At 39.3% G+C, this 27,997-nt stretch overlaps 1 protein-coding gene across 2 annotated transcripts in view; it reads left to right on the forward strand.

Moving 5' to 3' along the window:
• Nucleotides 1-27,997, forward strand: part of TYR (tyrosinase) — a 92,975-nt gene that overhangs the window by 50,431 nt on the left and 14,547 nt on the right. For both annotated transcript variants that reach the window (XM_070425835.1, XM_070425836.1), the window contains exon 4: nt 4,216-4,363. In XM_070425835.1, the coding sequence (XP_070281936.1) occupies nt 4,216-4,363 (148 nt within the window). The remainder of the gene's footprint in view (nt 1-4,215; nt 4,364-27,997) is intronic.

Consider the following 27,997-nt stretch of genomic DNA (forward strand, 5'->3'; position numbering starts at 1 on the left):
AAAAGGAAAAAATTTCAAGTGAAGGAAATAATATATTCAGATAAATAATCTATATATATAAAAGACTAAGTGACCCACTGTATGTCTGTCCGACTGGCTGGTACATCTGATGCACACTGGCAATTTAAAAATAAACATTGACTCTCGTATGCACAATACATATAAAGCTCTTGCTGGTGCCAATCGCGTGCATGTGTTACTATCTGTCATTGTCATTCATGAATTTGGTTGACACTTCCATTATAGAGAAAGAGCAAATAGCAACATTAAAATATTTCTTCTAATTAATTTCCTTTCAATGTGCACGAATCCATGCACCGGCCACTAGTATACTAGTATTCAATAAAGTTTTTAAAGTGTGTGTTCAAGTTTATAGGAGGGAGAGCAATTTAGCCTAAATTGGTGAATTTAAACCCTAGTTGCACATTAAAATCACATGGGGTGTTTTGAAAACTCTAGGTGCCTGAGCCCCACTCTATACCAATTAAATCTGAATCTCCAGGGATCAGAGATAGGCATCTATATTAAAAGACAAAGGAATGAATTAGAACACTCTCAGAGCACTATTGGGAAAGAAATGAAAAAGAAAGAGATGGATTGACAAGTTGAAGTTTTCTCTTGTTATCATCAACCTGAAACTGTGTTTATGAATTTCCCATAAGAATGTAGCATGCGGATTTGAAGGCATAACACTGTCACCATCCTTCACAAAGAGGTTTGAACCATTTTGGTATCTGTAACTGCTAACAAGGTCCCTGCTGGCTTATTAGATTTTCTATCCACGGGGAATCCTTGGACAAGAGTGAGGCAATAAAACATTCTGCACCTCGCTGTTAATGGGTGAAAAAAGCAAGTCAATAAACTCACTTCATAGTACATAGGCAAAGAGGTTCCTAAGGTATGTCAGCAAGTTGGTACAGACACAACCCAACTCTAGTGTACGAAAAAACCCACAGGTTTTGAAATCCATGAGATTTCAAATCCAATTCCTTGATTTCCTCTATTTCCTTGAATTTAGATGTGTTATTTAACTTTGATAAACTTAAGTTTTCTCATCTGCAAAATTGGGAAAATAATAATATTTATATCACAAGCAGTCCTGGGATTCAAATGAGATCACATACAGTAGAGATATTTGAAAAGCTTGCCGTGTGAATTATTACTACACACATGATGCCAAAAATTTCTTCTTCGACTTGCTCTTCAAAAAGAGAATAAAATCTCAGCAAGAGAAGCTACTGATTTGGTGTAGACATTTCTTATTTTCCCAAGATGATTTATCATCCAAAAAATAAATTGTGTAAAGAAGTAAAAGAGAAAATAGTTTATTCACATTTTTACATTATTCCCATCCATGACATTTTCTCTATTTTGTCACTTAAATACTAGAGTAGAGTGAAGGACCCTTATAGACTTTATGGGGAGAAATGTATCTTTCCTTCCCAATCTCTATAGATTGTGTAAGGACTAATAAGTATTTAATATTTGATTTTCTTTTAAATACAAAGATAGCCTTAACCGGTTTGGCTCAGTGGATAGAGCATCAGCCTGCGGACTCACGGGTCCCAGGTTCGATTCCAGTCAATGGCATGTACCTTGGTTGCGGGCACATCCCCAGTAGGGTGTGTGCAGGAGGCAGCTGATCAATGTTTCTCTCTCATCGATGTTTCTAACTCTCTATTCCTCTCTGTAAAAAATCAATAAAATATATTTTAAAAAAATAAAAATTAAAAAAATTAAAAACAAAAATCATCATTCTCCCCTTTAAAAAAAATAAATAAATACAAAGATATACAAGGCTCTTTAAAAAATATATATATGTATATATTTATTGATTTCAGAGAGGAAGGGAGAGGGAGAGAGAGAAATATCAATGATGAGAGAGAATCACTGGTTAGCTGCCTCCTGCATGCCTCACACTGGGGATCAAGCCCACAACCCGGATATGTGCCCTGACCAGGAATCAAACTGTGACCTCCTGGTTCATAGCTCAATGCTCAAACACTGAGCCACACCAGCGGGCATGATGTAATAGTTTTTTTTAAAAGTATTTCAAGAATAACATATAACATTTATGCGTAATTCTGTGGGAAAATAAAATAAAACATGAAATTACATGAAAAAAGGAATCCCCCCAAAAATTCAGATATAATAGTTATTTTAATATGAACGATGAATAATAAGATACATTTTCTAAAAGTGATATTAAGTTCTTAGTTTTAAATTTACACTTTTTGTAATATCCCTGAAATTTTATCCTCCAAAACTATTTATAATTATGATTAAAACAATTTGGAATCCACTTAAAATTACATGAGAGCATATATAAAATGTAGTTTTAAATTTTCATTTGGTGCTACTCAAGAATAAAAGCTTGAAGACCATTGCTCTATGGAACTTTGCCCTCCATGATATGTGATTTATTGCTACATAATAAAGGCAGTAACCATGCACTTAAGAGCTTAAGCTCTAGAACAGTGGTTCTCAACCTTCTGGCCCTTTAAATACAGTTCCTCATGTTGTGACCCAACCATAAAATTATTTTCGTTGCTACTGTTATGAATCGTAATGTAAATATCTGATATGCAGGATGGTCTTAGGCGACCCCTTTGAAAGGATCGTTTGACCACCAAAGGGGTGGCGACCCACAGGTTGAGAATCGCTGCTCTAGAATAAAACAGGCTTGTGTTCCAACCTTCACTCTTTTCATTTGTTTTGTAATATTAGACAAGTTACTTGACCTCTCTAAACCCCTTTTTAAAGTCTATATAATGGAGATAATGAAGGATCATTCTGAAGGTTATGTAAATCAATTATGTCAAACTCTTAGAAAAATTTCTGAACATAGTGTCAATCATAAAAGTTGTCATAGACAAGCAAATTCAGATGGAAGTGATTGTCCTTAGGCTACTAGTAAGTTTCCTGAGGGGCCAGGGCTTAGTATGATCTCTAAGAATGAATTCAAAAAGCTCAAAAGGAGGGGATAATAAGTCACCAGCTGAAGGGGCAGAAATACTGTGGGCCACAAAGCATTAAATGCAAAAGTCAAGAGCTATACCTTTAAAAATGAAGAGGTAGATTACAAAATAATTCTAATTGCATGAAATGTAGTTAGACCTCCCCTGTTCAAATTGTGGTGCCTTTACTGTGTCTATCTTCCATCATCACCATATAGTTTCTGCTTGCTTGATTTTTCTAAATTCTGAAATTCAATAATACGCCCTTGGCCATATTCCCTCAACTGGGTTCCAGTGTAGAATTTAACTTCCTTTTGACTTGAGTTCTGCTTATGTTTTATGTTTTGTCTGAATGGACTCAAATAATATCTTACTCGACCTCTTCCCAGTGAGTGAGTGAGAAAGAATATAAAATACCAAGACCTCTAATGTTGAAGCTTAACTGAAATAAGTTAAAATCCCAACTCTACCACTACCTCTGTAGCCTTGGGAAACTCAGCTCTTCTCTGAGCTTCAGTTTTCTCTTATTTACAGTGGGGATAATAATTTACAATTGATAGGGTTGCTGTAGATTGAAGGACATATATCACAAAAATGCATTTAGCCCAATTAACATTCAGAAAACAATAGCTCTTATTAAAATTATTATTCCCACTATTAGTATTCCTGATGCAATGGATGGAACAATTTCATCGCGTTCTGATGAACTTTGAAATGAGTATTTTGCAAAGCAAAGACATTCTGACCTGATGCCCGCAGAGTGTTGACAATGCATAGTGATGTGGAAGGTCACAAATATTATATTTTCTCTGAAACCAGAAAACAAAATTTAAAGTAGCCAGAACTGGTATGCAAAAGGACAAATAACAGGCTGAAATGATATGCTCTAAGTACTGTTACAGACTGAAGTGAAAATCACTATGCTGATTATCATTAATAAGGTCTTGCTACTTTTCAGTATCTAAAGGAGGAATAATAAGCAGAAGCAACAGGAAGGACCACAATTTGGCTCTACCTATTTCATCTGATTAACAGTTCTTTGTACCCAGGTTAATACCAATCAATTCCAGGAAGATTTATTAAATAAATACTCACTGGGTATTCAGAATGTAAAGAATCCCAATACAGAATGAATTTTATTATTTTATGACTTTGAATTAAGCTTTCACTTCTTATTATAAAACAAATGAAATAACTGCTTTTCAATCATTAAGGCAAACTAACTCCCCCCCCCCCCCAATTTTCTTTTTACCAACAGGATTTGCTAGTCCAGTTACTGGGATAGCAAATGTCTCTCAAAGCACTATGCACAATGCCTTGCACATCTATATGAATGGAACGATGTCTCTGGTCCCGTCATCTGCCAACGATCCCATTTTCCTTCTTCACCATTCATTTGTTGACAGGTTGGTGGACACTTCTTCATAAGTCGTGTGCATATTAGTGTGAAACGTATTGTGACGTTAGCTGTTACTTAAAAGCTAAGGGGCTGTGGTGGTCTCTTTTCTCAGATCAGGTTCTTCCAGAAATAGAACTTAAACTAAGGATTTGAATGTTTTATGAAAACGTTTTATTACACACAAACCAGTATGAGAAAGAGTAAAGCAGGTAAGAAGGAGGAAGAGTACAATTTCAGTTGAAGTTCCAGACTCAACCAGATCATGGTAGAGTATGAAGTATCCCCTCAGATTGTCTTGCTTTAAGACAAAGGGACTGAGTTTTTGTATTCCCATATTTAAGAACCTTTGGTACAGGTTGCCATGAGGTAGGAGCAGTAAAGCTCCCAGGCACTAGCTAATTCCAGGCAGGCTAAAGTCTTCAGCGTCCAATGGTCATCTTCTAAAGGTTTTGGTGGAAGTGGTTAGGATTAAAGCATGTAGAGTCAGGAAGGTGGGCACATAGCACTGGTGCAAACCTATCTGACACCATCTGGACAGGGCACTAATCTGCTATTTGTCACATATACATATGCTTTTTTTTCTCTCTCTCTCTTTCTGATAATGTATTGTTATTTCTTCATTTCCAACCTCAGACCTTCACATATAAGCAGATACAGTCTTTGATCTCAAACACTAGCCTGAGCATTATATGAGCAGTTCTCCAGATAGGATGCACTATGGCCCAACCATCCTGTTTAATGTGATTTAATTCTCCCATAGTTTTTTTTTTTTTTTCTCCCTTATTAACCTTCTCCCGGGATAGCAGAAAAGAAAGTAGGTAGAGAATGGTCAGTTCTCTTTTTCTAGAATTCAAGAAGAGAAAAGATAATAAAGCATCAAATTATGACAGACAAATGTAAGGCTCTTTTTTTTCGTCCCTTCTAAGGTACTTTTCTTGCAACAGCTAATGAATTAAAGGCACAGATTTATACCTACCATGAAAATAATGCTGCCATTTTCTTCATAAGTATAACAGTTTCTATTTTTTCCTGTTGTAAAAATAAGGAAACCGAAACTGAAAACTAAAATTTTACTCATCACCATTTCCACCTCACTCTTGTTCCTAGGAATGTGGATATAATATCAAATAAGAAAGTGACCATTAGCCTGGAAGATTATGAGAAAAATTTTTATTGCCTCTCTGGTCACTCTAATATTACCGAAATTCATTAATATCCAAGTCCAGTTTTATTTAGAAAACATTTTAAAAAAGTGTATAAATACCAAAATTACGATAGTAATATAATACTAAAACCACCCATACCCATATATAAAGAAGGGAGGGAGAGGGTTGAATAAACATCTTACCAGAAAAGATAGCTTGAACTCTTTTTACTGAGTCATTTTTACATTGTACTGTCCTGGAGAGTTTTGGGCATTTTTTAATCTTTAGTGTTATCTCATGAACTTTAAAGAATTCTAGATTTCCTAGACACCTTGATGCCCTAAGCAAGGAATCACAAACTATGGTTTATGGGTCAAATTTATGTTTTACCTTCTTTGTAAATAAAGTTTTATTGGAGGATAGCAGCAGCATTTATTTACATACTAGAGGCCTGGTGCACGAATTCATGCATGGGTGGGGTCCCTCAGCCTGGCCAGCAATCGAGGCCTATCAGGGGGCCGGCCCAGTGGCAGGGACTCCAGGAAGTTGGCTGGCCGGGGGGAGGAGCTGTGGGTGGTTGGCTGGCAGGCCCTGCCCCCAATCGGGGTTAGAAGGGCCCATCAGGGACAGGGCTGGCCAGGGGGAGGGACCGTGGGCAGTTGGGGCGGCCCATCATAGCGACCGGTGGAGCTCCCAGTTGGTTGAACTCCCACCCAAGGGGAAAATTTGCACATTAGCCTTTTACTGTATAGGAGAAGAGAAAAAAAAATTGACCTTTAGCTAGCCCACCAATTATATATATATATAACTGCTATATACTGAATTGAATATCTGGAAGCATGTTTGTTTAACAGAGATAAAGCCATTATGCAGATATAAGGCTTTTAGATACTATTCCGCCACCTCTGAAAATTAAAAATTTCTGTCCTCCCAGAATTCTTGGTTAAACCAATCTTAATATTAGATATCTGTGTGATTATTAAAATAACTCAAAAAATCAGCCCGTAGCAAAGTAGTGTCTCATTGAGACCGCACAGCCAAGCTAATGAAGATTCTGTGCATGGAGAGGGGAAAAGGAGCAATAATATAAAGAAGGATAAAGACCTCTGGATACCACAGAATACCGTGGCATCTGAACTTGCCTCCCACGTCTCTTCTCACAGAGACTCATTTCTTCAATCAGAGGTCTATTCACTGCCATTCAATTAGTCACAAATATATTTATTGAGCACCTACTATGTGCTAAATGTATTTGCCTGAATATTTTACATTCTTCCCTGCCTCCATGCAATGCTTATTCTATATTCCAAACCTGAAACATATTTTCCTTGCGTTATCTAATTTCTATACAAGCTTCAAGACTAGTTTTAATTTCACCTCCTCCATTAAGTATACCCAGACCATGTCTGTCTATAACCATATCTCCCATTAAAAGTGTGTTGGAACCAGCTTACACAGGCTAGCAAGATCTAATATGTACATCTTTTCCCAACTTTGCTTTAGTGACTTCAAGCTGTAGCTTGAAATCAGCTATGGTAGGAGTATTTATACAATGAAATTGGCAAATGCTACAAATCAAGGCTTTTATTCTGAGAGCTGGTTATTAAAATAATAGTCAACACACCACTGTTCCTATTTATTAACTCACATCACTTCCTCTCTCTACCCTTCATTTTGGACACATAATTCACATTGTTCTTGTTGGTTATGTTACTCATTTGTGTTTTATCTCTTCCACTAATCTGTGAACTACTTAATGGCAGGGCCCATGCCTTTTATTATATTCATTTTTCTCAGTCTTTTGTCTAGTACATAATTAGTAGACATATAATTAATTCTTATCAATAAAGGATTTTTAAAAACATTAGCAAATTACATTTATCATAGCTGCAAAAGGAACTGCGGAGGAGCCATTGTAATTGAAGAAATTATTTTTGCAACTCTTGAAAAGCAAAATGTAATAATCATTCAATGCTATGAACATGTTTTAAGATTTCAGCATGTCTCTAGACTTTTTGATATGGCTCTAAGCACTGAGGAAACCGAATCATGAGATAGGATCACTGGTCTGAAAAAGCAGTCTAATGGGATATAATCAAGTAAACAACTGTAGTATATTATGATTGCTGCACAGTCATGGAAGATATTCTTAGAAAGTCACATAAAAAGGAGGATTGATGAGCTGAGCCCTTAAGAAGAGGAGGCTTATAAGACAAGGATGGATATTCAAGGTTGGGAAGCACAACTTATAACTCATTAAAACCAATAAGAAAGTGGAAGTATGAGCTGAAGAAGAAAATGGAAGCATGGCATTTAAAACAAGAAAATAAGCCTCAAAGCTCATATGCAGAGAAAGCTATAAAAATTCCAGTGGACAAATAATCTGCCATCAAAAGGTACCCATGTTGGGCAAATAAAGACAGAAACTAAAAGTGTCTAATAACAACAACAAAAACAAAAAGACCAAAACTATATAAACTAAACCAAATTCTCTTTGCCACTTAAAAAAAAAAATCAGAGCATGGATCTAACATAATAATTTAAAATATATTTAAGTTTTCCTATGTTCTAGGCCCTATTCTAAACTCTTTATAAGTTTTGTTTCATGTAATCCAAAACAAGTCTACAATGTAGGTTCTAGTATTATTCCTACTTGATAGATTAAAAAGATTACAAGGCCTTGAACATGGAGAATCCCAAACCCTTGCATCTCTCAGTGAGCTTTGGTTTCTAAGCTGCTCTGAAAACCCCATGTTCTTGTCAGCCAAGTATCTAACACATGTTTCTTTACCTGCCACCCACTTTTGTTTAAAATACAGACAAGAAGTGAAAAATAATCCTTTATATTGTAGGCAAAGGCAATAAGCAATAAACCAAGGAAATAAGGCCATCAAAATTGAGAACACTTTGCTACAGTTTTTAAACACATTTTATAACTTTTTTTAACTTAAGCATTATAAATCAGGTCAAATAAAATTCACTTTCCTAATTGCGTCCCTTATTAGCTCTTTCATATTTTGGAACACACTGACATTTTAAAACAGATTTCAGATGCTCCACAAAATCAACACACATTTTATTATAATATTATGATGCTCTTAACATGAAACATGTTTATAATTGCTATCTTTAACTGAAACAATACAGGTTTTTAAATAAGAATGTCATTGTATAGATATGTCATAATTTAGTAATCACTTATTAAGGGGCATTTTAGTTGTTTCTCTTTTTCTAAACATATATATACACACACACACACACACACACACTCACACACACACACACACACACTCACACACACTCACACACACACACTCACACACACTCACACACACTCACACACACACTCACACACACACTCACACTCACACACACACTCACACACACACACTCTCACTCACACACACACACACTCACACTCACACACACACACACACTCACACACACACTCACACACACTCACTCACACACACACTCACACTCACACACACACACACACACTCACACACACACACACATATACACGTGTATATACAATTCTGATTTGTGAGTGCAGCTAAAGAACAAATTTTCAACACTGGAACTGAAAGGTGTTTATTCCATTTAAAGTTGTTAGATATTTCCAAATTGTCTTCCCAAATTGATTGTTCCAGCTATCTTCCCACAACTAATAGAGAACGAAAATATGTCTGTGACCCTGTACCAGGTGCTATAACCTTGTTAATCTTTGCTACTCTGGGAAGTAGAAAAATATTTGTTAGAATTCTTGTTGCTACTCTGGAAAGTAGAAAAAATATTCATTTGAATTTCTCTACTTCCTATGTATGTTACAGAATGTGTTTTTTCTAAAATGTCTGTTTAATTTTCCACTATTTTGCATTGGGTTTGTGTGTCTTTTTATTCCTGAGCTGTATAGGCTCCTCATAATTTTCTTTATTGGCCATTTTGTCATAAAAATTCCCAATACTTTCTGCAGTTCTTAATTATCTTTTACAGTTTTAGGGGTATGCTTTTAGCTATTCAGAAGTTGTTTTTATATGGTTCTTTTCATTCAATCTTTTGTTCGTGGCTTCAGAGTTCTTAACTTTTTGTATTTTTATCTACAAAAAGATTGAATTGATCTAAAGCTCCAAGGTCCTTTCTGGACTTTATAATACTCTGGGTAATGTTTTTTGAAAAAAAAATGACAGTAGAATGCATTAGTACAATTACAGGGCTTGAGCAGATTTTTTAGTGACAGCTTAATCATGCTTTTAGTTATGATTAATAGGTAACTGACAAATAGATGAGACCAATTCATAGTTAAAATTATTTTTCTCTACTATTCAGATTAAGGTCTGACAAGGCCCTCTGTGCTCTTCTCAAGGTTGTAAAATAATACCAAAACTTTCTGGCAAGGAGAGAGTGTTGAGGAACAATCAATGTAACAAAAAGAATAGGTTGGAGTTTGTTTATTCTTTTAGTCTAAGAAGATCAGATCTGGGCCATGATAAAGACAGAAGCATTTGAAACTTTAAACCAACCTAACAGCACAAGACCCCTCAAGCAAAGCTTGATGTTTTCACAAGGGAATGAAGAGCTTTTATGGCTATAGCTTCCTCAAGAAAGAAGGGGAACATTAGTGCTGAATGGTGCCCTGTAAATAAATGTCAAAGCAATAGAAAGGGGGCTTTGGCAAGATTTCCATTTCCTTGACAGGGCCTAGGTGGACAAAAGCAGGCAGGCCTCTGCATGCTGTGGTCATTCATCGGTTTCAAGGGTGGGGAATGTTCGGCCTATGCATCATATGAGATCAGCAAAATGATTTGGTCTGGCCCTGCCAAAGCATTAGGGGTGAGTTAATTAAATATTTGACCAAATATAGCAGGGTAATTTTTAAATTAATAATTTTCTATGGCCCAGGGATCCTATATAATAAAAGCCTAGTATGCTAAGTGTCTGGTCGTCCGGTCGGCCATTCAACCAATCAAAGCGTAATACGCTAATGATATGCTAAGGCCACTCAACAGCTCGCTATGCCATGCACTGACCACCGGGGACAGACAGTTGACCTGTTCACCAGTTGCTATGACATGCACTGACCACCAGGAGGCAGATGCTCCGACCGGTAGGTTAGCTTGCTGCTGGGGTCTGGCCGATCGGGACTGAGTGAGATGGGCCCGACACGCCCTGAAGCCTTCCCATGGTCTCTTCCTGGCTGGCCAATCTCCTGCGCCCCTCCCTGGCCCCGATCGTGCACCAGTGGGGTCCCTCAGCCTGGCCTGTGCCCTCTTGCAATCTGGGCTGAGGGACCCCCACCCCCACCCTTAGTGCAGGAATTTCGTGAACCGGGCCTCTAGTGACATTATAAATATCCAAATAGCCCTTGGCAGAAAAAAAGGTTTCCCACTCATTTAATTCAACAAACCTCAAGTGTCCTCTATGTGTTGCATGCTGTATTGGGCATGGGGATGCAGCAGTCACTAATACTATTCCTCCCTACCTAATGCCTCCCAGTGTAGGTGTGTAAATAACAAAATGTAACTTCTGCAGTAATAGTGGTTTAACAGGCTAGAGCAGCTGTGGGCAAACTACGGCCCGCGGGCCGGATCCAGCCCGTTTGAAATGAATAAAACTTAAAAAAAAAAAAGACCGTACCCTTTTATGTAATGATGTTTACTTTGAATTTATATTAGTTCACACAAACACTCCATCCATGCTTTTGTTCTGGCCCTCCGGTCCAGTTTAAGAACCCATTGTGGCCCTCGAGTCAAAAAGTTTGCCCACCCCTGGGCTAGAGTATGTGGGAGCAAAGAATAGAGCACCAAGGAAGTCAGGACCCCAAGAGCAGTCTTTTTCAAGCCTTGTGACTACAGCGCCTATCACCACACCTGGCACTGTAGGGATATTCAATGTGTAATCAGTTGTTAGATTCTGTTGTTTGGAACACTCTTATGACTGGCAGCTTTTTGAAGAATGAGTAGGATTTTGACCCGTGAAGTCTGATAATAAAAACAGTCAATTTATAGAAAAGAGAGGCACAGAAGTGTGAGGTTAAAAGAAACTTCAGGAAATAGGCAATAATTAACACGCTACTAAAATGCTAAAAACACAGCTGATATTTGAGTGTTTACTATGCACCAAATGCTAAGTGCATTGCAAGCATTTAATACTTAGGGCATTCTACCATTCAAGTGTTGTTGTCAACCCCATCTTATGAATGAGTGGACTGAAACAGAGAGGTTAAGTAACATGTCGGGATATGAACCCAAGCTCTTCATAAAGGATTTAGAGAGAGAAAGGTTTGCATATATATAAACTAGTTCTTATAAAGAGAGTCAAGTATAAGGAACCTTTTTAAAGTACACAATGCTTTTGTTCTTCACTCACTCTTTTCTCAGGGCTCTACAATATTGACAGCACCTCATTGGTTGTCCTGTAGCTTTTCTCTCAAATGCATGGGAATCCCGGTGAGGTCCGAATCTAAAGCAAAAGATTTCCTGGGATGGCAAGCCTGCGTCATCCTCGCTGCAGATTAATTACATTTTTTGGAATGACTTCTTGGCTGTATTTGCCACTGAGGCTTCCCCTCTGCTCTGCTCCGTAAGCATCCCCTGGGCCATCCTGCTAAGAAGGCTGCCTGACCCATGCCCACAAGCCAACTGCCTACCAACGTGGCAGCCCAGAAACAGTCCAGGCAGAAGGCAGGTCCCTGCAGCTTCAGGAATGAACAGCAGATTGCTTGCCTGCTGGGGATTGCGAGGCTGAGCTTGCTCAGAAAGGCAAAAATCCCAGGGTTATGGGAGGGGGTGAGCTCAGAAACCAGAGAAATGTCTGCAAGCCTGCTCTAGGAACCAGACAGATGGCCGAGGAGAATCTGTTTCTTGGTTTCTTTTCATACTGTTGGGTTGTGGCCAACTTTAAAAATGCTCCCTGTTTGTTTTCTAAAGCAGGTGAATTAATTCCCTAGAACAAGTAGCATTTATGCCATTAGAGTCATCCTTATCCAGTCTCACAATTTTTTCTGTTCTTGCTGCTATTGTTGAATTGAGTTCTTTCACCAATCTGTTTTGTTTGGACTTATTTGTAGGTTTATCTAATTCTCCCACTAAATCTTGAACTCCATGAAGACTGGCTCTATGTATTGATCATCTCTCGCATTTAGCACAGACCCAAGCACCTAACACAGATCTTAGCACATAGGAGACATTCATTAAACACTTACTAAAGTGCTGTATAATTGATAACTTATTTTCTTGTGGAACAAAATATTAATCTAAGGGAATTGAATTGTACTCTATTAGTTGATAAAGAAGCCATATGCTAATCTAAATAATGTTCCCTGTACAATGTAGAAAATCTCCCAACTCTTTGCCAGATTAATATGTTTTAGTATTAGGGAAGTTAAATTGTTTAAATTAAAGTATATTGACAACTTAAAAATCCCAATGAAAGAGGATAAAGAAACGTGAGTTGTCATCGATGTTTGTGGAACTTTTAAATCTGAAAAAGAATATTAAGACCAATCAAAACCCCTTATTTTACAAATAAGGAAGTCAGGGCCTAGAGAAGGTAGCTGCCCAAGGAAACAGTATTTTGCCAAGTAGAGGGAATAATGCGTCGAGGTCTTGTGGTACAAGGGAGGAGGTCCCAGAAACAGAATGGAATGTTTAACATGACAGGGGATATGTAACCAAGGGAGGCAGAAGCAGCATGACTATAGGAAGGTCCTCACAATCATTATTAGAGAGCCAAGGTCAGAACTGTTGAAATGGCAGCAAATATCAGGTTTAAGGGATGAGCAGGCTCTAAAATAAATTAAAAATCTGGAAATCAGGACACTGGGAATCAATAAATCATGTAATCAAGATCACAGATTTTAGCATCAGACATGCTTACTTTGAGTCACAGGGCTGCTACATCTCGCTGCTTACTGTCCCCTAAGCTTTCCTTTTCTCAGCCATGAAATTCTGCTAATAATAGCAGCTACCTGAAGTTGTAGGTTTGAATAATTATATAAACACATGCAAAAGTTCTTAGCACACAATTATAAGACAGCTGAGGTCCTTGACATTAAGATTCTTATATTCTAGTAAGGAAAATCACAAAGTAAAGAAATAAACACAAAATTCAGTTAAGTACTATAGCTTGATATAAAATATGTAATTTATAAAGAATTACTTGGAAAGTTTCCAATTTAGATAGGCTAGTCATAACAGACTTTACCAAGAAAGTGAGCTATAACTTGACACTCAGGTCATGAGAAGGAGTCAGATATAAAAAAAAAATTTCAGAAGTGCTTCAGAAAGTGAGAACAACAAATTCAGAAGGACCATGGGAGTAAGGAGCTTTGCTTGCCTCAAGGAGACAAAGCTAAAGATGCTAAACAAAGGGAACATGGTACAAGATGAGGCTGAAGAGATGAGCAGAAATCAGTAGAGGCCTAAGTATAGTGGAAAGACTTTAAGTCATTTCATCAGGTACTGAAATAATTTTAAGAAGACCTACATTTTTTAAAGTTATCCTGACTGCTGTATAAATGGATTGTTGGGGTGAGAACTTTAGTAGGGATGCAGATTACTCTATTGCAATGGTCAAAGTGTGAGATGATAGTGATTTCAAGGAGATGGGTGACAATGGGTATAAAATTGAGTCCATGTGTCATTTTACATTTTAGAGGTAAAACCAAGAGGATGTGTCAGTATACTAGGCAGTGATGTAAATATAAGTAATGCCAAAAAGGAAAGAAAAAAAAAGGTGCCTGAGCACATGCCCCTGGTGGGGGACTTGCAGGAGGTGGTCCATCGCTGTTTCTCTCTCATATGGATGTTTCTCTCTTTCCCTCTCTTTTCCTCTCTCTCAAATCAATAAAAATATATATTTTAAAAAAAGATGATTTCTAGTTTTAGAAGCATTAGCATTAGGGAAGAAAATGGGGCTGAAAACATGGGAGTAGGAGGTATGACCCTGAGAGCAGCAGTTTCAGTAGAATGGAACAATCAGGAGCCAGAGCAAATGGGTCCTGAACAGCTCTCTTAAAAGGTCTGACAAGAAAAGAAGCAGAGAAATGGGAAATGGAAAGAAAGGAGGAGTCAGAATTTTTTAATTTCTTTAAGAGGATATTAAAGAATGTTGTATGCTATTAGAAATGAAAAGAGTATAAAGGGAAAGACACAGTTATGCAAGGGGAAATCTGCCAGAGCAAGGTTCTTGATATTTAAATCCTAAGACCATTGGAGGGGTGGGCCTTTGTGATAACTAGAGATGGGTCTTCCTCTACGCCTGGACTGAGACAAAAGGTAGAAAGGGTGTATGTATGTTTGTAAACTTGGTGTTAGAAACATTAGGGCATTCTGATCTGATTACTTCTATATAATCAACAAAATATGAGGGGAGGTCTTCAGGTGTAAATGGGGTGGTTGACTGAGGGGATATGAATGGGAAAGGAAGAGTTTGTGGAAGGCTTGAAAAAAATATTAGATACATCATCTAGTATTTATATCATTCAACATGGCAGTGGTCTCTAAATTAAAGAAACATGCTAGTTGGACAATAGGAAATAAATAAAACATCAGATGTTTCACTTACTATCTGCTTGATATATGCAAGGTATTTCCATATGTACCATCATTTTTTTTCTTAAAAAGTATTTTTATACCCTTTTTTAAAAGTTTAAAGAGCAAAGCTCAGAAAGATTAAATATTTACCCAAAGTTTCAGAGCTCTTCGTTGACTGAAAAAGGATTTTAATTGACCAATATTAATTGAAAGTTCCCATCTTTGAGTTATATTGTTATGCCAATTAGGAGGTCACTCGTAATCACATCAGAAACATTATCTGTGGAGTGGTATATTAGTCTTCCAGGGCTGCCATAACAAACTACCTAGGATTCTGTGGTATAAACAGAATTTTTTTCTCAGAAGTCTTGAGGCTAGAAGTACAAAATCAAGGTATTGGCAAGGTTAGTTTCTTTCTCCTTGGCTTGTATATGGCCATCTTCTCCCAGTGTCTGCATATGGTCTTCTCTCTGCTTGTATCTGAGTCTTAACTTCCACTTTTTATAAGGTCGCCAGCCCACCCTAATGACCTCATTCTCAATCACCTCTTTAAAGACACTTCAAATACAATCATATGGTGAGGTCCTGTGGATTTGGACTTAGGCATATGAATATTTTATTTTTTCTTAATCCTCACCCGAGGATATATTTCCCATTGGTATTTAGGGAGGGTGGGAGGGAGGCAGGGTGAGAGGGGAGAGAGAGAGAAATAGAGAGAGATTGGTTGCCTCCTGCACATGCCCCAACTGGGGCCAGCGATAGAACCTGCAACCCAGGGAGGTGCCCTGAACCTGGAATCAAACCTTTGTTTGACCTTTCAGTGCTTGGTCTGATGCTCTAACCACTTAGCTACCAGCCATGGCTCAACACATGAATTTGGGGCAAGGGTTATAAAGCACAAATCAGCCCTAACCGGCTTGGCTCAGTGGATAGAGCGTCGGCTTACAGACTGAAAGGTCCCAGGTTTGATTCCGGTCAAGGGCATGTACCTTGGTTGCAGGCACATCCCCAGTAGGAGGTGTGCAGGAGGCAGCTGATCGATGTTTCTAACTCTCTATCCCTCTCCCTTCCTCTCTGTAAAAAAATCAATAAAATATTTTTTAAAAAGCACAAATCAGCCCATAATAGGTGGTGAAAATAATTCAAACTGTAGTAGGACAGATATAAAGTAAGAATTGAAAAATGTCAAATTAGACCAAGCTTTTAAAATTGGGATGACAAAATACAACTGAGAAATAGGACAGCAACTTGTTTGAAAGGAGGAATAATTAAGAAAAAGAGTTTTAGAATGGCCTCTTTTCTTTAACAATAAGAGACACCTGACTGAATTTTAACTTAATGGAAATTTGTTTAATAAATGAGAGAGAAAAAACACATTAAAAGTGAAGTACATTGAAATGCTTTAGAAAGCCTTAAAAATCTATATGACTTCAATTCTAAAAGATTCTGTAGGGTAAATTTTTCCATATTTTCCTTAACAGAAAACTAATCGAATAATGACGATATATAAACTATGCATAGGACATGCTATATTGAGAATCGCATTGGTCAAATTATTTATACAATGTCTTTTTATTATTTGACTTTTTTTATTAAGATACTTCAGGTTATATAAGGATTTCTGAAAATATAAAAAAAAATTCTGCTTATAGGAGTGGCAAAGCAGAGAACAGAGAAAACCAAGGATGTATGATACAAATGTTATTTCCACCCTGGAGTTAAGAAGGACCGAGATAACTGTTGTCAAGTACAAAATGTCACAATAATCTAGAAATAACAATGCGGATGAGAATCTGTTGGAAACTCAGAAAAGACAGATCATTAAACTCAAAAATGTCAAAATGGTAGCAATGAAAGGGGTTTTCTGTAGCCGTGTCCTTATACAAAGCAATCCATCAAGAGAAAGATACCTATATATTGATCAAAGGTGGAAAAAAGTGTATTTTTTAAAGCACTTTTCCCTTAAGAAAAGCACCAGCAAAACCCCATCAACTCAGAGAGAAAAAGACAAGCAGAACAAGTTTCAAGATTCATATTATGGGTTTTGCCTAGTGTCTGTCAGCTCAGCTTGGAGTTCGGTGGCAGAATTCTTAGCTCCCTCCCAGGGGCAGCTAATCTTTGCCTGGAAACAGGGCAGGAACTGGGGTGTAGGTGCAAATGTTTCCTCCCATTTCCTAGCAGCTGATATTTTTTCTTTATATAAAAACAAAAGCCTTAGCTGGCTTGGCTCAGTGGATAGTGTGTAGACCTGCGGACTGATGGGTCGCAGGTTCAATTTTGGTCAAGGGCATATACTTGGGTTGCAGGCTTGGTCCCCAGTAGGGGGCGTGCAGGAGGCAGCCAACCAATGATTCTTATCATTGATGTTTCCATCTCTCTCTCCTTCTCCTTTCCTCTCTGAAATCAATCTACACTAATAAAAGAGAAACATGGTAATTGGCGTACGACCGCTACCCTTCCCATTGGCTAATCAGCATATCCTTATGCAAATTAACGTCAGCCAAGATGGCGGCCGGCAGCCATGCACTGAAGCGAGCAGGGAGGCTTGCTTCCTCCAGGAACTGCAGACTCCAACGTTCCCCGCCTCACTTGCCGGACTCTCAACTGCAACTCTAAGCAACTATTACTATGTTGCAAATAAGAAGCTGAACAAAACTGGCTTTCAGTCAGCCCCGGACTGCAACATTGTGTCCATGTTTTCAGCAGCGAGGCCTCAGAGCTAAAGCTGGCCCAGAATAAAAAATAAAGAAAAGAAAACAAGGAGCGGTTGGGAACTTTTAGTCAACTGCCAGCAGGAAAACAGCCCTCAGCCCCTCAGCCAGCCTGGCCAGGCACCCCAGTGGGGACCCCCACCCTGATCCAGGACACCCTTCAGGGCAAACCAGCTGGCCCCTACCTGTGCGCCAGGCCTCTATCCTATATAGTAAAAGGGTAATATGCCTCCCGGTACCGGGATCAGCGGAGCAGCGAGGCCTCCCGGCACCGGGATCAGCATGACAGGGGGCAGCGCCCAAACCCCCTGATCAGCCCTGCTCTGTGCCTGATAGGGGGGGAACTCCCCAATCCCCCAATTGCCCTGCAGCTCTGTGTGTGACAGGGTGCAGCGCACCAACCCCCTGATCCGCCCTGCTCTGTGTGTGACAGGGTAGAACCATAACCTCTCCATCGGCCCTGCCCTGAGTGTGACAGTGGCGGTGCCCCAACCCCCTGATCGGCCCTGCTCTGTGGGTAATAGAGGGTGGCACCCCAATCCCCCTCCACGGGCCTTGCTCTGTGTGTGACAGGGTAGAACCATAACCTCTCCATCGGCCCTGCCCTGAGTGTGACAGGGTGCAGCGCCCCAACCCCTTGATCTGCCCTGCTCTGTGTGTGACAGGGGGCGGTGCCCCAACTCCCCTATCGGCCCTACTCTGTGAGTGACAGGGGGCAGTGCCCCAACCCCCCTGATGGACCCTGCTCTGTGAGTGACAGGGGGCAGTGCCCCAACCCCCTGATTGGCCCTGCTCTGTGAGTGACAGGGGGCAGCGTCCCAACCCCCTGATCGGCCCTGCTCTGTGCGTGACAGGGGGTGGCGCCGCAACCTCCCCATTGACCCTGCCTTGAGTATAACAGGGGGCGGTGCCCCAACCCCCCAATCAGTCTACCCTGAGCTGTGACTGAGGGTAGCATTGCAACCTCCCGATCCGCCCTGCTCTGTGCATGACAGGGCAGCACCCCAACTCCCCAGTCGGCCCTGCTCTGAGCCTGACCAGGGGCTGCACTTAGGGATTGGGCCTGCCCTCTGCCACCCGGGAGCAGGCCTAAGCCAGCAGGTTGTTATCTCCCGAGGGGTCCCAGACTGTTAGAGGGCACAGGCCGGGCTGGGGGACCCCCCCCCCCCGAGTGCACAAACTTTTGTGTACCAGGCCTCTAGTATATATATAAAGATCTGTGATCTGAGCAGTTTTTCTGCCTCTTCCTCACTAGCAGCCAATGAACAGCCTGCACTCATGGAGCCCAGAGCACAAATGCACATGCCCTTAACCTTCAAACCTGAGCAGGCCCACGTGTCTTCTATTTTGCCCCCTGTTCTTTCCCATGGACTTTCAGTATAGGCCAATGGAAAAGGGTGGGTAAAGGGTTGTGTACTCTGTGCCTTAGATTCCTAGGAATTCTAAACAGTTCCATAGCCCACAGGTAGCTTAATTAGTTAAAACTAGTTTCCCTCTGATCCAGTTTTATGGCTTTTATTCTTTCCTTTCATATTCTGCCAAAGTTGAAACAGGTCAGGTCACCTATCCTGGCTTTCCTCAACATGTCTTGCCACCCACTAGAATCTGTTTGCCTCATTTCCCTGTGACTCTAGCTAGCTCTCTGATGAGGCAAAAATGTGATTTTCAAACTGCAAATTTTTTCTTACTGTTAAATTGGAATGATGGTCTCTAGCAAGATTTTTACCTCTTATGCAGAAGCAGACTGATTGCTGACAAGTATTAATTTTCTCCCCTCTTCTCAGTCATAAAGTGAAGGCAATACCAGTGTCTGTGATAGGTGTCAAGATGGAAGTAATCAAGCAAAATCCTTGGGCAAAGAATAGGGAGTGAGGAATGGATCCTGAGAGCAATTGATGAAGCTAACACGTGACAGTGTGTTCAGATGCCGACTCAAGGCTGCTGTCAGAGGAACCTCTCAAAAGGGCTGGTGTTAACGTAGGAATCAAAGTTCACAAGTTAGTATTAGCACTCAGAATAATTCTCGTGGTGCATTATTATTATTATGGGATTCACATGGAAGAGCTGTGATTCCCTTCTTAGGCAGTCAATGAGCCCATGTGGAGGCAGACGAAAAATGAAAATACTACTGAATAGTAATATTTTACTTGTATTCTGATCTTTGGCATCTGCAACTGACATATATGGCTCAAAACTAATATTCATAGGTTGTTATGTCATCAGGATGCAATATGAGTAAGAAAGCCAGTGATCAAAATCTGCACTTATAGGTATTGAACACTCAAAATTTTGCTAGTGCAATTCAAGTATGTAGGTGTGTTGTTGTTGTTGTTTTTTCTTTCAGGTAATTTCAATTAATCCATTTTAAAATATGTCTTTTGGCATTTATTGCCCATTTGTAAAGATTCACTTTAATTATTTAAATTTGTAATTATTTTACAAATTTCTTAGTAAAAATTAGGAACTTTCTATACCACCACAATTTATACACTCCCCTCATGCTGAATATTTATATTCTTTTTCAAATTTGGCTATTTTGTAGGATATGTGTAATTTTTCATTTGAGTTTAAAAGCAGATGTATGCTTCTGTTATTGGGAAACTTATAGGTATGTTTGGTACAATTTGAGTATGTGAATATATGTTTCATGTGTAAAATGTGTGAAATCTAAATGTAATTACTAGCTGGGTTTTTCCTAAGTTATATGTAAAATTTTTCTTATCTTGTAAAATATTAACTTATCACCAATTAGCCAAGAAAAACTTAATTTTTTATAGTTTATTATAAAAAAAAACAATACGGATGTGTGTGTGTGTGTGTGTGTGTGTGTGTGTGTATTCTCTGTTAGTCAGGATTCTATGAGGGAAAATAGAAATAATGGCATTCATTTTAATGGAGAGAATTTAATACAATAATAGGTTAAATAGATTAGAGAAATAAAAAGTGAAAAAGGAAACAGAAAGAATGAGGGAGCTGACCAGTAGACGCTGAACAATGGATGAATGGATTACTGTGAAACAACGTTTGCTGTGAAAGAGAGGGCTAAGGAACTGCCTGGCTAAAGGAACCAGACAGCCTCAATTGCCTGTCTTGTTAGGCTTTTATTGTAGCAGCAGTTTGAGATAAAGTTTATCCTTTAAATACAATCAGTAGGGTAAGTTATATTGGGAGGACACATGTGTTTGTAGTGTCCTTTAAGCAAGGACACCCAAAGATTAAGCATAAGAATTCCAGTAAACACCTGGGGGTCTGCACATGCACAGACTTGTTTGGAAAGGTCAAGGAATAATTAGGGGCTCCGCCTTCGGCACTCCCCTAAGTTGGAATCCTGATAAACAGGGCGGGTGACCTTCCCCCACTTCCCTTTTCTCAGAATGTCCTCCTTACAAACTTTCCAACCAAGTCTCATGCTTACCCACAAAAGAACAAAGGGATATGAGCTGGAGGTACCAGTGCCATCCTTAGGGCTAGAGAATGATTATAGGTACTGGAATCTAGTGGCTTTTGAGGACCCTCCCAGAACTGGACTCAGACTTCTGATGAGGAGACATTGTTCAGTTACTGTTGGTATCTTGTGGCACTACTTAGTATTAAAAGAGGAGGCTCATGGAGCAGAAATTCAAACCTCTGAGTAGCGCTCTAGTGAGCTGGCATTGATACTGCAGGAATTTAGCAATTTCTTATAGAATTAGATCTTGGACTTCTGAGGGGGGATTTTAGCCCAACTCATGTTGAAACTTCTTAAAGGGAATGATGCTGATTCTGGGAATGCTGATAAAAAAGCTGGAGGTTGGACTCTACGAGTCTTCTTAGGATAAAGAGCAGTTGCTGGAATAAACAAGAAGAAACACGTTCTTCATTCTTCTCATCTATTGCCAGTGTCTGTCAGAGATCCAGCTAGCAACGGAGTCTCAGCCCCAGTATCACAATGTGAGGGAGAGTGCAGAGTCTTTGGGGCTGAAAAAAAACACTGGCTAATAACTAGCAGAGTCCACCCTCTGGCCATTTAGAATCAATACACACACAACCTCCTACACGTGGTTCAATTTCCTATTAAACCAATGCCATGCTTACACTTTTCTTCCCTTTACAGAGATTCTCACATTCTATCACCAAAAAGCGATAACGAAAGCCCCCAAAGCCATTATATCAATTTCTGATTAATCCTCACAGCATCCCTCTCTGAGAGATGTTACATAATTCTCCAGAATATCACAGTCCATATTGGATATTCTGTACTAAAAACAAAATTGTAAAGTTAAGTATTATTGATTATTCTTATATGAAAGAACAAAAAGAAAGGAGACATGAAAAAAGTTAACATACCAAAATATGTCTATATACATACCCAGACACAAATTAGGTAGTGTGTAAAATTACACTGAGAATAGACAGGGAAGAACATAAGCATGGCTGCTGCAGACCTCATTTCCATAACAGATTTTAATGCCCTGGTTGTTATTTATTATGTTTTCTCCTAGCCACACCATGTTCTGTTTGCCCTCAGCCAGTGTCTCTGCTAGCCAAGCCCCTAGCAGAGAATGGTCCTAACTTCGATGCCTAGAGGATCTGATTTCTAAGCTATTTTGCTTTTTTTGGTTACTATATATAGTCTTCCATTAAATTTTACTGTTTAACACAGAAATGCTAAAACTCCCCAGAGGATGCTCTGAATTTCATACTTAAACTTTCCTCCACTACTGTGTAGCAACCCTCCAAATATACCTTGATAGTCAGGACCAATCACTTCACCCAGTGTAGTATCCCTATTTATTATACACATGTTCAGTGGCATGCAGTGCCCAAAATGTCCTTCAATTGATCTTCAAATTCAATGCAATATTACAATGTATCCTTGTAGAAGCAGTCCTACTTGAAAAAAAAATACATAAAAAGCAGACAATTTCAAAGTCTGAATGACTGGGGAAAAATTTGTATGTGGGTTACAAGATGTAGTTGTGAAAGGAACCATTCCCATTTCTACTCTTATTTCTAGCACCTTCAGGGAATGCACATGGGAGAATACTTGTCAGTAATTCAAAGCATCTACTGCCTTTGTAGCATATACTGCCTTTGTCAGACATGACTCAACTCTTCAGGATGTTTTTGCCCGACCGGTACCCTAGCTGAATCTTGAATGGCCAATCCATTTTTTTATTAAGCCAGTTGCTTTTAGGGAATGTACTGCATGGCAAAGCTAAATTCCATATGAAATAGCACAGAGCTGCAATGCTTCTGCTGTGGAATGAGTTCTGCAGTTAGAAGCAAAGTTGAGTAGAATTTGTGATAATAAAGAAACATTCCATGGGTCCATGGTGATGCTGGCAGAAGCCCTATCTACAGAGGAAGCAAATCCATATGCAGATATTCATCTATTCTGGTGAAAGCAATTATTGTGTGCTTTCTGATGATAGGAGTCCAATGCAATCAATGAATGAGGTGAGTGAATTATTCCCTGCTCCCAAGGAATAGTGTGTCATCAGAACCTCACAGTTGGTCCCTAGTATTAGCATATTTGGCACTGCAGAATGGTTGTAGCTAGGTCAGCCTTTGTGAGAAGGAGAGCTATATTGTTGAGCTTATGCCTAGCCTCTTCTGTCACCATGGCTACTTTTTACCTGGGTTTATTGAGAAAACACTGTTGCAACTTGAGAAAGAGGATGAATGAAATCAACAGAACTTATCAACTTGTCCACCTTATTATTTATAACTAGAGGCCTGGTGCATGAAATTTGTGTATGGAGGAGGGGGTCATCCCTCAGTCTGGCCTGCACCTCTTGCAATCCAGGTCCCCTCAGGGGATGTCCAACTGCCGGTTTAGGCCCAATGCGGGATCAGGCCTAAACCAGCAGTCGGACATCCCTCTCGCAATCCGGGACCACTGGCTCCTAACTGTTCACCTGCCTGACTGCCTGATTGCCCCTAACCACTCACCTGCCTGCCCAATTGTCCCTAACCACTCTGCCTGCCTGCCTGATTATCCCTAACCACCTCTGCCTCAGCCCCCTCTATCGCAACTTTGTCTGGAATGACATCTGGAAGGTCGTTCAGCTATTGGGTCTAATTAGCATATTACACTTTTATTATTATAGAAGGGAGGGTGCATTTGGACCTGTAAGATAATAGCTTCATAACTATATGTTCTAAATATAAACTTTTATTATTCTATAACATGTATTTTCTCCTCAAATATAAATTCCCTTAGATATCCCTCCCTTGAGAATTCTTTCTATGGAGAAAGGCAAGTAAAATATTTTTCAAAGTTTCTTTCACTCTCTCAAGACTGACAGAGCCCCAGTATTTTGGTATATCATATTTGATTATGAAGTTCCTTACTATCTGCATACAGGTCTCTAAATGCAGAGAAAGGTGGTGAAGATCCTTTGAGGAGAGAATGAAAAGTAGACACCCTAACTGAAGTCACTGAAAGTTGAAGGCAAAGTACACTCACCTATCCCCCAGCGGGGGAGAATCCTAAATGGAACCATGGGGGATGTGCCACTGTTCCAGGGGACCATTGTGCAAACTGTTCTCTCTTCCTTGAAATTCTCTACGAGGTTGTCCCTCTCTCTCCATCCACCAACAGAGCCTCTAGCAACTCTTCAAGCCCCAGCCCAAACAGTACTTCTTTTTCCTTCCCATCAGTCAGAGCTGATCACATCCTTCTTTTTATTGTCTGTTACTTATCTTCACTGTAGTGCCTATTAAAACTGCTTGTTCATGTATCTGTATTCCCTTCCAGACTGTGGGTGCTTTTCAGTGCGGGAACACTATTTCTAAGGTCTTTAGGTACAAGACTCATGGCAGCCACTCAGAGATATTTGCTGGATTTTGTGTGGGGAATTGGAGTTTGGGGATTACCAAACACTGCCCCGATTTCAGATAGAAAATGTGCCAAATTCAAGGCTTCTGTTCTATGCAAAGGATGTCCAGGTACCACACACTATTAGCAGCTGGGCTCAAGGAAAAAAACTGCCAGGATGGTTGCCATGTCCATTCCAGCCCTCAGCATTCATTCCCTGTTTTCTGCCACTTGGTTATGGAGCAGAATGTGTCTCTGTAGTCCCTGTTTCTCCTTGATGTGTTTCTCATTTCATGAATTTCACTACAATCACTTGGGAAAATAGGAAAGAAGTGATGACCACCTGGGACATTTATAGGGATCCCAGAGTTCTCACTGTCATAGACCCTTCAAGTTTAGTTTACATTGACTCTTCCTGAGACGGTCTGCGCTTGCTCCTTCGATTGTCTATACCCTGTTATTCATTGTTTGCTTTATGGGCTTCACTAGTTTCTCGCCTTTCTAGACATTATTTCTTAGCACAGAACATAAGGATGCTTTCCTTTGCATCAGTTCCCTCCCCATGGTGGAGGGAGATACAGTACAAACAGAATAACCAAGTTCTTTTCCTCAAGTGGCAGTTTATATTTTTGACTACAGAATGGGTGACACTCAGATCACTGACCTTGGTGAGAAATACATTTGTCAAATGTTCACAACTGGCATAGAAGGTTAGAGGAACAGAAAGGGAAAAAGACTTGGAAATCTTGATATATGAAGATTTGGCTGCAAAAAAAAATAAAATAAAAGGAAGGTAGGTAGGTGGGTATATAGCTACTATTTTAGAGAAAAACACACAGAAGAAAATTTTTTTCAGGCCTTGATCTATCTTTTCGTGGGCGCCTTCCTTCCAGTAGTCTGAATCATTCGCTGTGATTAGGCTGTCAGGTTGCCAGTCTAGATGGGTCTGCTTTCTGAAAGTTGTTTTGTATGATCTTCTTTGTTTTTTAGGCAAGACTTGAACACATTATATTTTTTCTCATCTAAATTTCCAATGATAACTAGTATTATTTCTCCATAAATTACTCATGTATTTGTGTTCCTTCAGTTTCTATAATTGTATATCATACATATCCCTGGGTATCATGGATGCTTGCTGCTCATTAAAAAGAAGCATTTGAGCTCATGCTGAATTTTCCTTCTGCCAGATGGCACCCCTGGTGTTCAAACACTTGTGACCTTCTTTGCTTTCTTGTTTTATTTACAGATATTACCTTTGATTTTTCTTACATTTTTAGTATAGGCCCTAGGTACTTAGCTACCAGTGTTGGTCCCTTGCTTCCCATCTCTCCAATATAAACTCCATCCTGAACAACACTTCCCTATAAATATTTCTATGCACAACTTTTTTTTCATGTCATTAACTTTCTCAAATGGCAACAGTGACTCTCATTACATATGGAGTAATTCCAAATGCCTTGGGCTGACACCCATGTATTTTTGCTATTTTGTTCCTGTCTGCTCACATTTCTCTATATAATTAAATAAACTGGGCAAAGTTATTTAAACTCCCACTTTTTATTTGCTTGCTTGTTTTTTATGCCTCTTAATGTGAATACTATTGCCAGGAGATATTTCACTGAAGCTAAGAACATGTACTGCAACTAAACGGCCTAGTTTTGAATCCTGATTCTGCTACTTGCCACTTCCTGGCTGTGTAACCGAGGGCAAGTTTATTATCCTCTTTTTCTTTGGTTTTCCCATCCGTAAAATATGGATAATAAGAATAAAACATATCTCATAGGATTGTTTTGATGAGATGAGAAATACTTAGAATAGTACCTGATATATAGTTGGTATGCTAACTCTCACTACTGCTACTAATAACTCTGGCAGTATTGTTGGAAAAAGAGTATGAAGAGTACCTATTAGATGGAAATTACTACTAAATCAACTAGCTCTTTTTATATTATTTTATGTGAGCCTCAGAAGCATTTTTTTCAAATATATGTTTATTGATTTCAGAGAGAGAGAGAGAGAGAGACAGCAATGAGAGAGAGAGAATCATTGATCAGCTGCCTCCTGCATACCGCACACTGGGGATCGAGCCCACAACCCATGCATGTGCCCTGACTGGGAATCGAACTGTGACCTCCTGGTTCATAGGTTGATGTTCAACCACTGAGCCACAGCAGCCAGGCACTCAGAAGTATTTTCTAATGAAAAACAGAAACTAATGAAAAGGTTCATGTTAAATGAAGAGAAATTTTGAAAGGAAGTGGGCAGCCTAACCTTCTTAAGAAAAGTAATAGTTGTCTGCTTATACAGAAGTTCCCTTACTTTTCGTCTAATGATACATTGTGATCTCCAATAGATGGAACTAATACATTTTGATCAATTAATATTTAATGTAGATCCTCAGTAAATTGAATATATTTTATTAATATTGAATATAATATAATAAATATAATATAATATAATATAATATAATATATACCCACTATATTTCTAAAATTCAAATCCAATTATGGTCACTCTTTATCTAAAGTAACTACTTAGGTGGCAAATTAATTCTTAGGATCAAGTCCAAATTACCTACCCCAGTTGGTATACAGAAGGTCTTTCACAGTATGACCCTTCTCACCTATTCAGTCTCACTTCCTATAGATCCTACATTTCTTATATTTCATTCTGACCCACCAAAACCACTTTCATTTTTCAACAGCATCAGTGTCCAGGCTCCCTGTGGGTCTGTGTTTTAAATGTCATGCTTCCCCATAATCTATCTACTCACCACGTTTAAATGCATCCCTGCTGTGAAGCTTCCCTTCACTTTGACCACTAGCTGTTCCTGCTATAATTCCATACTTTTCATACACATGCTCCAGGAGTGTCCATTACATCACTTTGAAATGTATGTATCTCTTCATCACATCATGGGGTGAGACCCATGAGGACAGGGATCCATGCTTCCCCATCCTTGGAGCTTGATATGTAGTGAATACAAGACAGAATATATAATGAATAACTAAATGGACAATTTAGTGACAGGGGACAGGTAAGCTGCACTATCGCCATGTCATAGGTAAGAGCACGGAGGACTTGAAGGTCAATCAGTAATATCTATGGAGAGCTCAATGAATAGTCAGTTCCCTACATACATTCAGCTTCCTCTGGAAGGGAAGGCCCTTTGTGATACCTTTTCACCGATACATTCTTACTCGCTATGTTCTTGTGAGTGCAGCCTGGCTCATTTGATTTGAGTTCAATTTCTGCTTAATGCAGTGGTTCTCAATCAAGGTTGCCCATTATCATCACATGGGAAGCACCATGGCTTGCTTTTAATGCGCTCACAAAACAGTTCATAGCAGGGTGCCTTGGTACTTAATGACACCCGTAAGTGTTGATGGGAAAAGGAAAAGGAAATGGCCTAAAATGGCCTTTTTTCCTTAGACTTGTAGTTCTTTG

The sequence above is a fragment of the Myotis yumanensis genome, unplaced genomic scaffold, assembly GCF_028538775.1.
Source record: "Myotis yumanensis isolate MYYU_CA2020_CCGP unplaced genomic scaffold, mMyoYum1.0.hap1 SCAF_10, whole genome shotgun sequence".
NCBI classification, from domain to species: Eukaryota; Metazoa; Chordata; class Mammalia; order Chiroptera; family Vespertilionidae; genus Myotis; species Myotis yumanensis.